Source organism: Microcebus murinus, chromosome 4 (genome assembly GCF_040939455.1).
Source record: "Microcebus murinus isolate Inina chromosome 4, M.murinus_Inina_mat1.0, whole genome shotgun sequence".
Taxonomy (NCBI): domain Eukaryota; kingdom Metazoa; phylum Chordata; class Mammalia; order Primates; family Cheirogaleidae; genus Microcebus; species Microcebus murinus.
The window spans coordinates 103,710,732-103,724,956 of record NC_134107.1 but is presented as its reverse complement, the minus strand read 5'-3'; the positions used below and the strand labels follow the sequence as shown (position 1 = coordinate 103,724,956).

Sequence of the window (14,225 nt, the reverse complement as noted above, 5' to 3'; positions counted from 1 at the left end):
CAGGCTTTGAGGATGATGACTCGGGGACCTGGGATGGAGAGGGGAAAGCAAAGGCCTTTGAGAGAGGTAGAGTACGGTGGAAGAGAGGGACCAAATTCCGTGCTCTCCGCCGCGGTGGAGGAATCGCCAGGAGAGGGCGGTAGAGAGCTTCTTCTGTCTTCTCTCCCGCATCTGTCTCACAGCTGGCCGCACACCAGGTAAGTGTGCCACACTTGCTGTCGTCCTCCCCAGACAGGCCAACCGAGGCCACCCAGGAAGCCCATCTGCCTTCTCCTCTTCCCTGGGTAATCGGGTGTATGCTGAGGCCTCCAAATTTTGTCTGTCCAGGGTCCCACTAAGGGAGGAAGGGACCCCTCCCTACAGCAGCCACAGAAAAAGAAAATTGTGCACCAGAATTATGGTAGGTAATAAGATTTACTGAAAACTTCTCGGCCACATTCAGTACTGGTTTGGTGGATACATCAGAAGGAGGTTGCATAACATTAGGCAGGTGGAGGGGGCTGGGAGGAAGAGAGGTGGGCACGTGTGTGCGGTGTGCCTGTGCTGGGGACACCTGTCAGGGTGGTGAGTGGAAGGGTGTGTGTGTGTGTGTGTGCGCGTGTGTGTTTTAACAAGGAAAACGAACCAGAAAAGGAAATGCATTTTATCCCACTGCACATTGCAAAAGTCTCACGCCAAAAAAGCCAGACTTTCCTCTACCTATGGCATCAAAAGGGAGTAAAAAAATGATTGGATCACCCAGATTATAAATAAGGTTATTTGTTTCTCAAAAATCCTTATTAAAACATTAAATATCAGCTCTTTTGGGGGAGAAATACATTCATTTCAGGGACACCTCAGGAAAGCGGCCATCCTTTTGCTCCGCCCCAACCAGGTGGGGGAGGGGAGGCCTCAGAGGGCCCTGAGGGTCCCCTCCAGTTGAGCCAGGTAGCCACTCACGTGCTGCCACTGAAGGAGATGGCTAATGCACAATTTACAAATGAAACTGCACGTCCATTAAATTAAACCCAATGGAAAACACACATGTGATCAGTCCTGTCATTCACAGCCATAGGGGCGAGAGGGAATGGGAGGAGGGGTGCCAGCGGGGGGGGGGGTCTGGAAGTTGAGGGTGGAGTGTGTATCAGGGCAGACCGTGGAGGGCCGCCGCCTCCTCCCGGGAGCCCACTCCCCAGTGCTGTGGGTGGCGGTGTGCGGAGCGCGAGGCAGGTGGGGTGGGGCACCCCGCAGGTGCCTGGGTGCCCTCTCGGGGCCCTCTCCCACATCAGGATATTGATGGGAAAAGGGATGTAGCACCTTCTTCAACCCCTGGCTTCCCACTGGGCTGGATGTTTCTTTCCCGTATTTCTCCCGCCTTCTCCGAAGGATGGGATGAGGAAGGGAGGCTGGAGGCCGATGGAGCCGGCCCGGGAGCAGGCGGCGGCCTCTGGGATGGTGCGGAGTCCCGCTGGCCTGGCCGCCCTCTGCAGGTCTGTGAAGGGGGTGGGACATCTGAGGAGCTCCATCCGAGGGCGGGAACATCTAGGGTAAGACACCATTGTCCTGTTATAGGAGCTGAGTTCTGTGACCGCCAAAGTCACCGTGCTATGGCTCCTAGCCCAGGGTCTGTCATCTCTTTGGCTCCTGGAGCCAACCCAGGTGAAGGGACTCCTCTTATCCTCTGATGGGCCGAGCCCACCAGCTTACAATGTGTTTCCGGGAGAGATGAAGGAGGCTCGCTGGCTGCCATCCCTCTCTTGCAAGTCCACGGTGCTGTGACCAGGGGCAGGGCCTCGGAGCGAGGCTGGGCCCTGTGGACTCCAGGTCCCACTGTGATCTGCAAGATGGGACGCCTCAGGCCCTCCCACCCCTCTGCCCACTGGTTATGCTTTTGGGCTCCCTCCTGCCCTTGAATGTCTCTCAAAGGAGCTGAGAACCTTCTGGAGATGGAATCAGTCCCCCTTTGTCTCTCCCTTTCCTCCCCAGTCTGGCCCCTGGCAAAGGCCCACTCTGCGAACAGCACCGATCCGCCTCGCAGTGCAAGGCTTGTGAACAACTCAAATCCTTCCATGGGGGGCCCATGGGTGCCATCTGTCCTCAGGGATTGGGTGAGTCCAGACATCACTCCCGTCTTTCCATGCAGGCTGCCTGACTGGCCCCGCCAAACAGAGTCCTCCGTGGTTCCAGGGAAGTGGGGCTGGGTGCTCGTGGAAGCTTGGTGGTTGGGAAGGAGCACGGTGTCTCCTCTGCATTTCTTCAAGCTGCTGATTTTGGGAAGCTAGGGCCCAACTTCCTCGGTGCTGCCTGCCCGCGTCCCCTTCCCCCCTCCCCTGAAGCCCTCCCGACAACACTCCTCTCCTGCTCGGTGGTCAGTGCCATCTGGGCTGCCCGGCTACTCCAGGGAGTCACTGTGTTCCAAGCCCAGGTCGCTGACATTCGTCGTCTGCAGCTCGTCGGCCTCCTCCTCCAGCTCCTCCTCCTCCTCCTCTTCCATCTCATCCTCATCCTCTTCTTCTGTCCCATCCAATGAGTCGTCATGTGCGGCCATCATAGCCTGCTGCATGGCCACGGTGGCATTGTCTGAGGACAGGGACTGCAGGTTGTCCAAGCTGATGGAACCTGCATGGGAGGAGACAGGGTCAGGCGACACAGGCGCTGGCTCACGGGGTGGTGACTCCTTGCTGCTGAGGCCGCCTGAGCCTGGGCTGGACAAGTCCTTGGTAGGAAGTGTCCCATCCATCCTCTAGCCAGCCTCTCTCCGCCCCGCCCGGAAGCAAGACTCCTAGCTCCCACTTACTGCACATTCGCTATGTAAACATGCTAGATGCTTTCGACTTTGATGATTCTGTGAGCAGGTGTGAATATTATCCTCATTCTAAAGAGGAGGAAACTGAGTCTCTAACAGTTAAGTCACTAGCTCAAGGTGACACAGTCAGCAATCTGAGATTCTTTCCTAGGTTGTTCTAGCCCGAAAACTGTTTATTTCCACTGTACCTCATACGACCACGGCCCATGATATGGGAACTGTGCACAACCACATACGTCCATGCATGCATGAGTGCGTTTGCACAGTGCACACCTCCACCTCGCTTCCCACACAGAGCTATCTTCACGTGCCAAGCTATAAAATGTCTGGCTCATTGAATTATTCATTGTGCATTAGGCGACTGGCAATTAGAAAAGTGTATATGGAGGGTGTGACGGAGAGGCTGGGAAAACAGAGCTCTTCCTGGCCTCCGTTCACAAGCCAGCTGCCTGCCTTGATATTTATAGATGGCCTTGGCTCTTGGGCGCTGTGCAGACGCTGACTGGTGCTGGGGAACTCGGGTGGGTGTGGGTGTGAGGAGGGGGCTCTGCTGAGCAGTCACCGACCTGGATGACCACCACCTTTCACTTGTCTTGTGAGATTGCTTTCGGCTTGTTAAAACATGTGCAAAAGCATCCCCCTCTTTAAGGCTTTGAAGGGGGGCTGGGAGGGGTAATCACTGTGACAGGGCAGCGACTGGGGCCCAGTGGGCAGACGGCCAGCCTTGGGTCTTTGCACGGCCTGACCTGAAGGAGCTCCAGGAGCCCCCGCCAGCCCGTGCCCAGGGTGCGCCAGCCCCAGTTCTTACCATCGGGGTTTGTCCCCGGGGCGCCGCCCTGCTGCTGCAGCACGCCCGCAGCAATGGAGTTGGGCCAGAATCTTTGGGTGGGCCGGTGCTGAGACTTGATCTTCTTGGCTTTGGGCGCAGGGTCTGGGTTGCTGGCATCAAGCATGGGCTGCAGGATACGCCTCCGGGCGTTGATGAACCTGCCCCAGGGAAATGGGGGAGACCTGGTTAGTCACCACCTGGGTGGCGTTGGGGCAGTGGCAGAGAGGGCCAAGCTGCTTCCAACTCCACTGTACAGAACGGACGGGGTTCCGGCCTCGGAGAGGGGCCCTGGGTCCTGAGGAGTGCATGAGATCACCTGGGGCTTGGTAGCCCCAAAGTGGCATGGTAAGAGCACGTGAGGAGGGGTCAGAAATCCCTGCTCCAGACCTACCAGGATGGAACAGAGGAGGACAGAGCCGTAGTCATGGGCTCTGACTTCTCTGCAGAGCACTGAGGGCTCAGACCAGGGACCCCGACCCTGGAGCCCTGAGCTCACTCCCACCCGGCCAGACCTGGCTCTGAGCTCCCTGTCACAGCCCAGCCAGACACAGAGAAGGGGAAAGCGGAGCCCCTGGTGGGCCTGGAATAGCGGCCCTTCCTCCCCTTCCCACTCCCAGCTTTGCAGAATGTTTGCATGTCAGTCCACAGGGGGGTGGGGTAGACCAGATGACCTCTGGCAGCACCTCCAGTCCACAGATGCAGGCATTCCTGTTTGTCCTTGCAGCGCAGGTGGGCTGGATGCTCAGGTGGGGTTGGGCTTTCTATTCAGCCAGAAGCTTCCAAGGAAGCGCCTGACAGAATGTCCCAGCAGAGGGCGCTGAGCAGCTGCAGATGAAGCTACAGGTGCTCGTGCTGATTCTGGCTCTCTGCTTCTAGCTCACATGGGAGGATGGCATGGTAGCCGGGCAGAGACTGAGACAGATCTGGGCATTCTAGTCTCTTTTCCCTGCTCTGCGTCCCCCTGCCAAGCACGTGGCCCCTGGATCTGAGAGTCTTGAGCAGGTGATGCTCGAAGTCATTATAAGTTATAACATGCTCACCAGTTATTTACTTGCAGGAGGGTGAGGTTGGTCTGGGCTGCGATCTGCCTCTTCTCATCCTCCGTGGGGTAGGGGTGCTGAAATGAGAGGTGAAGGGCTAATGAGGGCTGGGCACATGGTGGCCTGGTCCCCCTAGAGGCTGTGCCCACGTTAGGGGCACTCTCCTGGGCCAGGCAGCCCGAGGGGTTTGGGAGCCCAAAGTAGGGAAAGTGTCATGTTTGTTCCCCAAAGAGCATGGGCCCGGCGCTTGGAGGAGGGCTGCCCCATACCTGAGACCCCACATTCAGGGCCACTCGGCCCTCGGCCCAGCCCCCACAATGGGGGGCCCGGGTGGTCTCCCAAGAGTCAGTAGTTCATACTGACAGCTCCCCAGGCCCATCCTTCCCGAGTGACCCTCACCGCTGCCCCCAGCAGGCGGGGCAAGCAGTGCCAGTGTTAGGGTTGTCCACGGCCTCAAAGGCCCGCAGAAGGTGGCAGGTGGGTGACTGGATCAATTCAGTTTAAATTAACTGATATTTACTGACTATCTACTGTGCATCCAGATTTACCCGAGGCCTTCCTCGGAGAGAGAAGTACAGTGGTACAATGGTACAGAAGTACAGTGCTACTTGCACAATACTCTGTAGCCTGTAAGATGCTGTCGTGCACTGAGGTTCATTTAATAAAGCACATCATTAGGACTTTTAGGCAGGTTCGGTACTGCTATTCTCCCTTTACAGATGAGGAAAATGCATGACTTCTCCAGTGCCACCCAGACAGCAGCACCAGCTCAGTTCTGATCTGGCCCAGCCTTTCTCCCATGGTTTCATGACGTCACTTTGTAAGACCGGGTGAGGGTGCGGGACCGAGCGTGCGGGTTCTGCCCCAGGCCCCGGCACACTGCAGCCCGGGCTCCGAGCACGTGTGTGCTCTCTCAGATCGTGCTTCCTGAGGGCCTCAGTGTATGCTGATTAATGTGTCCCGGTGCCTGCCACCTACAAATGACAGATACCTGCTGAGTGAAAGAAAGCAAACGCCAAGCACTAGAGGCTGAGGCCTGGAGGATGAGCACCATAGAGGCTTAGAAGGAGGAGAAATGCATGCTGTCCAGAGCAGTGGGGATGGCTGAGCAAGTCACACGAAGGAGTGACAACGTGTTGGGTGGCAGTGGGAAGAGGGTCCTGACCCCATCGGGTGTGAGCCAAGTACATCTCTGGCTCTTTCTCAGGCCCCAGCCCGGTGCCTGGCACCCAGTGGGTGTGCAGTACCTGAGTGGGTCTGAGTTTTGTCCTGGAAACTAGGGGAGATTTGGGGGTTCTTTGGGTAGAGGACTGAGCTGTCCAGCACCCTCAGGCCAACACCCATTCCTTTTGATCAGGGTGGTATCAGAAAGAGGAGCTTGGGCTACCTAACGTCCCAGAGACAGGGACTCACAATCTGGCTCTGTCATGACTAGCTGAGAAATTGTGGTCATGTCACTTAACCATATGTCATGAAGTCACCTAACAAATACATGAAATTATACTTGCGAAGTGCTCAATAAAAGGCAGCTCTTCATGCTATTATTATCGAGCGGTGCCAGCCAGGAGCTTAAGGCTCTCTAAGGAAAGGGTTTGAGATCCACAGCCTCGGCTGCACTCTCACTACCAGTGACAAAGGCGCAACCTCTTCAGCTGGCCTCGGCACCCCCTGACTGAGGCAATCGGGATCATGTGTTGTTTTAATCCCCACCTCTGACCCTGACCGCCACGCCAGGGCAGCCGGGACTTGTGATTCATGCAACACTGAGATGCTAACAAGAAGGAAAGCACATCAGTGATACAGGAGCCAATTGCACTCTAAGTGTGATGGAGCAGAGGGAGGGTGGGGCACAGTTGCAAGCCCAGGGGCAGAGAGGCAGGGACTCTGGGAGTTCTGACACCTCCTGGGGACAGGAGGGTGCCCAAACCCTACCCCTAGCTGCATGGAGTTCCAGCCTCCCTATTGCTGGGAAGGAGCCAAGCAGCCTCCTTGTCCATGGCCAGCTGGTGTGTGGACAAAATATGGCAAAAATATGGAGCCTTTTTGGCCTTCCCGGGCCCCACCAGGCGCTTTCATGCCTGATGCCTTTGCACATGCTGGCGCTCCGCTGCAAGGCTCCTCCGCCCACCTTTCCACGGCTTGCTTGGCCGAGCTTCTGTGCAGACCTGTCACAGACCCAACCCTCCGCGAGGCCTTTCCCAACTCGCCCAGGCACAGGCAGTTGCTGCTGCCTCTGAACGATTGCTTCCTGCCCCCTGGATGGTAAGTTCTGTCTCCCCCACCAGGCACCCACTGCTCTCCGGCAGGGACCTGTCTTATTGGATGGACATTGTTTATCTCCAGCATCCAGACTGGTGACAGGCAAAGAGGTCATGTTCAACGACCATGTCGGGAACGCTGAGTGCACTGACACAAGAAGGAGATGCAGACTTGTTTCCTGAGCAGAGCAAGGCTGGATTTTCTGGCCGTGCTGCTCCACCCACCCATAAACGCTGGGGACCTGCTGCATCCTGCGTGCTGGCAGTGAACGACGTCTGAAGTTAAGAGCTCACAGCTTAGATGGAAAGGAAGAAAAGGGGGAGAACCCTCTATAAAAGGGCAGTGTGTGCTAATTACCCCTTGGTGGTAAGAGAAAGAAGTCCCCAGGGAGGAGGGACTTCAGCTGAGCTTTGAAGAATGGCCCAGCCATTCTAGTGGAGGAGAGATGGGCGCTCCAGGCAGGAGCCTTGCTCTAGGACTTATATTTCAGCCAGGCAGATGAAAACCTCTCCCACTGCTAAAGGCCTCCGGGAAATCCTCCGGCCTCCCCTGGAAGGATAACGTTTGCTGACTCTAAGGAGGCTTCTGTGGGGGCCCCCGTTCTGAGTGGATGTCACGAACACACAGCTTAACACGCTGCCCCCTAACGGGAGCTGTAAGAGGCAGTGTTGCCAAGCACAGGCTGGTATTCTCTTGGCAATAATGATATAAAGTCCTTACCATTCCCTAGCACAAGTCGCCACCTCCTCTCCCTCCTGGAACCAGTGTCTCAGGAGGCACGTGGTGGAGGCCATGGGGTGAGCAGCAGCATTTAGCCCGGCCTTGGGGACAGGTGTGTCCGCCAGAACATTCCTGGCACCACATCTGAGTGCTCATGGGAGCCGTCCAGCTTGTACACGCGTCAGACCACATGATTCCTAAGGATAGAGTCAAAATAGTCCTGGCTCCTGGACAGGCCGCGATTGGGTCAGTGCTACTTTTTTAGCACAACTGGAAAGGCATGGGGCCAAGGACGGGAAAAGGAATCAAATGAGATCATGGCAAACCACCAAGCCCTAGTAGCTGCTCTCTAATCATTATTTGGAGAAACTCCCCTAGAGTTGGAGGGAAGGGTGGATGGTGGCTCTCTGGAAGCAGACAACTCTTGCTTGGGAAAGAGGTGCAGCACAGACCAGAAAACTACAGATCCTTCTCAGGGCCAGCCTGAAGCCTCGCGCACGAGGCATGCTGCCTGGCGGTAAGGAGCCTTTGGAGGGGGATCAAGTCCTGACCCCCCACTTGGCAGCTGTGTGGCCTTGTTGTTTTATGTCTTCCATCCTGAGCTTCCTTGGCTTAAGGTGGAAATAGCAAAATAGTGCCTACCCCTTGGACTTCGGGGACAGATTCATGAGATAATGCAGGATAGACACGTGTGTGCTAACTCGTCCTGTGCAATGTGTTCAAGCGCCCCAGATGCCATCTAGTTGAATACATGAGGTCTCCAGAGAAGGGAATTGTGGTATTTACAATACATTAAGTAGGTGTTTCACAGCCCCATAGTTGCCACTGGGAAGTTCCTTTGAAATCTAACCTGAACTCTCTCCCACCTCTCCCGGGCACCTCTTCTATAGCCCGTAGCTCCAGTCTCATCTGGGTTGAAAACTGACGCTGAAGACACCTTTCAGGTGGAAGAGTGAGTTCTGCCCGGGACCTGGGTAAGAAGGAAGCTGAGCCAGTGCAGGTCCCTAGGTCCCCAGCCACTTCTTTCACACTGAGCCACTGGCCATTGTCCTTCCACCTCCTCACCCCTGCACCATGAGGTGGCCGGGTCACCGAGGGTCGTTGTCGGCAGACCCTGTGCTGCGGTGGAGTGGGGCTTGGTGCGGGCTCAGCTCAGTGAGCCTCCACCCACTTTCCTGCCGTCGCCAGCACTGCACCGAGCCCACCGGACCCTTCGTCCCTTCTCCTCACTCCTGACAGCCGTGGGGCCGGGTCTGGGGGCCACCACTCTGTGGGCGTGGTGCCACTCTAGGAGTGCCACGGGGCCCACCCCAAGGGAGGCAGCCAGCACAGCGAGGGGCCCTGAGCCTCTGCATTCCACCACATCCAGGATGCCACCAGTGGGGGGACGCACCCTGATCTCAGAGGTGCCTTCTGGAATGAGGAGGAGCACTTATTGTCACCCGGGGATTGCTCGTTCCACTGTGATTTGCCCTCATTCACACCTTCCATTCTTTTATTTTCTCTCTCATTTTTACCCCTGCCCCCCCCTTAAACTTGTGCATATCCAGAAAAATACAAAGGACTAAAATGCTTAGCTTTACATATTGTCACGAATCAAACGCCCATGTAACCACCCCCAGGCCAAAGAGTAGGATAGACCAGCACCCCGGGACCCCCTCCTGCTCCCTCCCAATCACCTCCCCAAAGCTCACCTGACCTTTACGGTAATTACTTTCTTGCTTTTCTTTATAGTTTCGCTATCTGTGTTACATCCTTAAAGGTGACAGCTTAGTTTTGCCTGATTTTTGAACTTTATGTAAATGCAATCATTTGTCCACTGCTGTTCTGTGTAACGGCAGCTATTTATTTTCATTGCTGTATAGTTTTCCACTGTGAGAGTCGGCTGCCCTCCCAATTCTCCACCTTCCTGCAGCCTCAAAACTATCCTCTCTCCCTCTGGTTTCTATTTCAATCCATCCCTCCCAGTGCCAGCGAGACTGGTTCTACCTCCCCCATCCCCACCCCTCCTTAAGGTGAGCCAGTTCGGATGCCCTTCCTAAGAGCGCTAAGCACTTGCCCTGCCCGGGAGTCTGCACACTGCAGGGTGATCTGTTTGGTTGTCTGTCGCCCCAATAGACGGGGTGCAAGTTTTTTGAGAAAAGGACCATGTCTTTCTCTTCACCGCTACCTCACCAGTGCCAGGGCAAAATGCCTGGTGCGCGGGAAGGGTTCGGCATGTACTTGTGGGATGAATGGCGAGGGGTGACCGGGACTTCTCACCATGTCCCGCACGCCTGTGGCTCGAAGGCGGGGAAGCAGCTCCTACGGCTGACTGTGATGCACATGGGGGGGGGGTGGAGGAGAAGAGGGCACTCAAAAGTCCATCGAGGCACACTGGTCACTTCCTTAAAGGGGTCTTGGAGACAGTGCTGTGAGAAGTAGGTGAGAACACAGGCTCTAGCGCCAGGTCGCCCGGGTTTCAATCCCCGTCCTGCCTCTCGCCAGCTTGAGACCTTGGGCACGTTAGTGGTTTTGGTTTTCTCTTCTATAAAATGGGGGAAATAATTCCACCTGCCTCAAGATCGTTATAAGAATTAAGCGAGTTAATATTCGAAGGTACTTAGAACAGTGCCTAGCGTACTCTTTGAGTGTTTGTTAAATAAATAAATAATGAATACAATAAATCCGTGGCTCGAAGCGCGTGGCTGTACCTCTGCAGAAGCCACAGGTTGTTTCCTGGCAGAGGGCAGGAGGCTCCCAGCGCCCTCAGTGCGGGCACAAATGCGCTCCTTTTCCCAGCGGGTTTTACTGCAGCGTACCCTGCAACTGTGGCGGGGGTGGAGGGGGGCATTTTCTCCCAACCTGGGTCTCAGGCTTCTCCGGGATGCCTCAGAGCCGCGGCCCCCCACAGGGCGTGTCCTGTGCGCTCAGGGCAACCCAGGGTCCCCCACGCCCTCTCTCTCCTCAGCTCAGCCATCCACACTGGCAGCAGATGCCCCTGCGGTCCCCAGGCTCCGTCTAGATGGAGAAGCACCCATCTGTCTCCGTCCCTGCAGACTCGCTGGCACAGTGGTGCACACCCTGGGGCCGCCCTGCACCAGGGTGCGATCCGACTCGCCTTGCTGGGGAGTCAGAGGGCAGCTTCTCTCTGCACCCCTGCAGCAAACAGCGCTGGGAAGAGACTTTTGCACAGGTTCCCCCGAGGCCTGGCACAAAGAGGTGAAAGCAGCCAGGAACTCAACCGGCCTGACTTCCAGCTTCCCTGTGGACCTTACATCAAAGCCCTGCTGGTCCTGAGCAGCAGCTGGGTGAAAACAGTCACGGCCATGACAAGGGACCACGTGCGTCCCCAGGCTCCTAGGGTGAGATACGGGTAAAGAGGATGTCATGATCACAACAGATTGGAGGGAGGGGTCACTCCCTTTGGTCAACAAGAATCACCGTGGCATTTATGATCATCTGGGAGATAATTACCATCCAAAATGATTTCTCCTTCTTGTCTTCCTATCCAAGCCTAAATCTTTGCCACCCTTCAAGGCCCAGCCCAAATGCCAGCTCCTCCAACCAAGCCCCAAAATCAGCATCTCAAAATTGCACAGAGCCCTAAAGGTCCCTGCATCCTGCCTCTTCCACAGGGCAGGAGCCCTTTACGCCAGCACTTCTTCAGCCAATGTACTCACATAAGGTACAGGTGTGCAGAGACAGTGACATCCTCAGCCCTGGGTGTGGCTTGGCAGGGTCTGGGGCAGCAAGTGTTCCCTGGCTGGTCTCTAGCTGTGAGCAGCCCAGGGGGTTCACTGTCTTTTCTGCATGTGCTGTCCTGAGAAAGGTGCGACACTCGGCCCTGAAGTGCTACCTTCGCACAGTGCACGGCCCTTTGCTCTGATGGTTGGGAAGATCTTTCTGTCCAACTCACGTCTGCCTTCCTACTCATCTAACCAGAGTCCTCTGAAGGCTACAGGACTGCCTCACATCTAATCCCAACAGGGGATGCCCACAGTTTATGGCTAACTTTAGTTGACCACTTACAATGTATACAGTATTCTGCTAAAGTACATGACATGTGCTCTCACCGAGTTCTCTAGGCACCTGTGAAGTAGATATCATTATTCCCATATTACACATGAGAAAACTGAGCTCAGAGGAGTTAAAAAAAACTGGCCCCAGGTTATACGAGTAGCAAAGGGCAGATCAGAGCTGGGATTCACACCCCCTGTATCTCTAACCACTCTACCTCTGCTCTGGACCACCTGCCAGGCACTGTGCTTTCCAACACAATATTGATCATCTTCACCATAGGTAGGCATTGCTACCTCCACTTCATGAATAGGAAATCAACATCAGAGAAGTTAACCTGTCCAAGGTCATATGATAAGTAAAAAATAGAGTTAGGACCAACCTCAGGTCTATCTTTCTCCAAAGCCCCTACTGCCACAGTACACCATGCTGCCCTGAAGCGACGGGCTGCCCCTAGTTTTCTTCTCTGCAGGCCAAACATCCCGGCCCCTTAACTGTTCCTCATATGATATGCTTCCTGTTTGAGTCACTTGAACAAACGTCTTCCTATCCTGGCTGCCCTTCCCTGGATGCGACTGTCAAAGGACCTTTTGCAACCTGATGCTCAGTCCTGGACACACTATTCTTGATGTGTCCGATCAGCACAGATGGTCAGACTCCTCTTGCCTATATTGGTTTCCAATTCTTTTACCCCTAGAGCATCTGTTTGTATAACAGCACTTGATTACATCATGGGCTGACCTCTCTTAGTTTATGTGGCATAATTTATTCCCCCTGAGTGCTGAAATCATGTCTCATGCCTGAAACTTTGGTGTTAGTGAACAGATATGTTATTTGGAACTTAGATCACATTTTTCCATAGAAACACTTTATTTTAAAAACAAATAGTCTTCCTGGCTGGTCCCAAAGGCCGATTTGGTTAAAGGTCTGTGTTCAAGAGGGGCGTGGTCCACAGGTTCAAGAAGGACAAGGAAGAGACTTTCTCTGCTGTCGGGGACAGAACCAGGCTTGGGTAGAATTCTGAGGGCAGTGAGTGTGGGTGTCAGCACCTGCTTTTCGTGCCCTGTTCTTGTGTCCCAAAGCCGTCCTGTCATCCACAGCCAGTGTTCTGAGTCTGAGGTCTCTGGCCCCTAGGACTTCAGGGTCCAGGCCCCTGAAACTATGTTGACAATGATATAAAATGATTCTCAAAACAGACATGTGCCTGCAGAGGTTAAGAACAACTGATAGAAACTTCTCCCCTGGCACCCCATTCTGGCTTGGCTCCTCAAAATGCTGTGTTAAAAAGTGTTGTAATCTTCATTCTCTACCACCAACAAGCACGGGCATTCTTCCCACAGAGCTGATCTTGCTGAGTAAGAGTCAGAAACCAAGCTTTTGAACTAATTCCTACTAAGCTGTAAACAAATGATAATCTCATAGCCTTTCTTAGGCCTCACTTTTTACAGGGATTGGATAGTTCAAAACAGGTCTCTGATCGGTGGAATTTCATAGAGTGTAAGGAAGGTAAAGGAAAAAGAAGCAGATAAGGTATTCGAGAACAAGAATGGGCCAGACTCCCTAAGCCACTTCCTTGCTTTTTCAGGGGTTTTTAGTTTCCTCCACAGATTTCTGAAAAGTGTCAAGATTTCTCTCGGCATTTCCCAAGGCAGGGAAGACCACAGGAACTCCCGAAGTGAGAGCGGAGGATTCGTAGCAATGGCAACGCCTGTGTGAGGAGAAAGTACCTTCACGCCATCGTCTTACTCTATTCTCTCAGCAACCCTGTGAGCTGGAGATTGTGATTCCCATTTCACAGCAGAGGAAACTGAGGCTTAACAAGCTCAAGCAACTCATCCCAGGTCCCCAAGCTAGGTAGAAGGGGTGGTAAAACTCAAACCCAGGTCCTGCCAGCAGGTACCACATCCTTTCCATAGAATGCATGGTTTCTGTGTATAAGAAACATCCCAAGCCAGGTGTGCAGGTGGATCCTGTGAGCGGGTCTTTGACAGGGATAGATCTAAATACAGCCAGCCCTCCGTATCCATGGGGCATTGGTTCCTGGACCCTTCGTGGACACCAAAATATATGAATGCTCAAGTCCCCGATATAAAGTGGTGTAGTATTAGCATATAACCTAATCACACCCTCCTGTATACTTTCAATCATCTCTAGATTGCTTATGACACCTAATACAGTGTAAATGGTACGTAAACAGTTGTTATGCGGTATTATTTAGGGAATAATGATAAGAAAAAGTCTGTCAGATACTGGGCATGTCACGTGTTTAATACAGATGCAACCATCCATTTTTTTTGTTTTTGAATATTTTCAATCTGAGTCTGGTTGAATCCACGAATGCGGCAGCTACATGTACAGAGGACCCACTGTCATTCCTTCAAGACTTCACATGATGCTCCGCGCAGGGAAGGTGACAAGGCATGCAAAGGATGCGGGGTGGCCAAGGCCCCCAGGCGCAGAGGCAACTGGCTGGACTTCAGCCCCACGCACCCTCCTTGGCCAGGGGCCCTGTGCAGGGCACAGGCTGTACCCGGGGACGCAGCAGCTGTTTCCCTTGGCCGGACAGAGCCCAGCAAGTGAGAATCGAGGGCTG

General features: G+C 54.3%; 1 protein-coding gene across 4 annotated transcripts in view; it reads right to left on the bottom strand.

Annotated features, from left to right (window-relative positions):
- Positions 1 to 395: 395 nt before the first annotated feature.
- PKNOX2 (PBX/knotted 1 homeobox 2) overlaps positions 396 to 14,225 on the bottom strand; it is a 254,005-nt gene continuing 240,175 nt past the window's right edge. For all 4 annotated transcript variants that reach the window (XM_076002622.1, XM_076002626.1, XM_076002623.1 and 1 more), the window contains 3 exons: positions 4,655 to 4,731; positions 3,594 to 3,772; positions 396 to 2,598 (listed from right to left, as the gene is read on the bottom strand). In XM_076002622.1, coding sequence (XP_075858737.1) covers positions 2,372 to 2,598; positions 3,594 to 3,772; positions 4,655 to 4,731 — 483 coding nt within the window. In that variant the 3' untranslated portion in view covers positions 396 to 2,371. The remainder of the gene's footprint in view (positions 2,599 to 3,593; positions 3,773 to 4,654; positions 4,732 to 14,225) is intronic.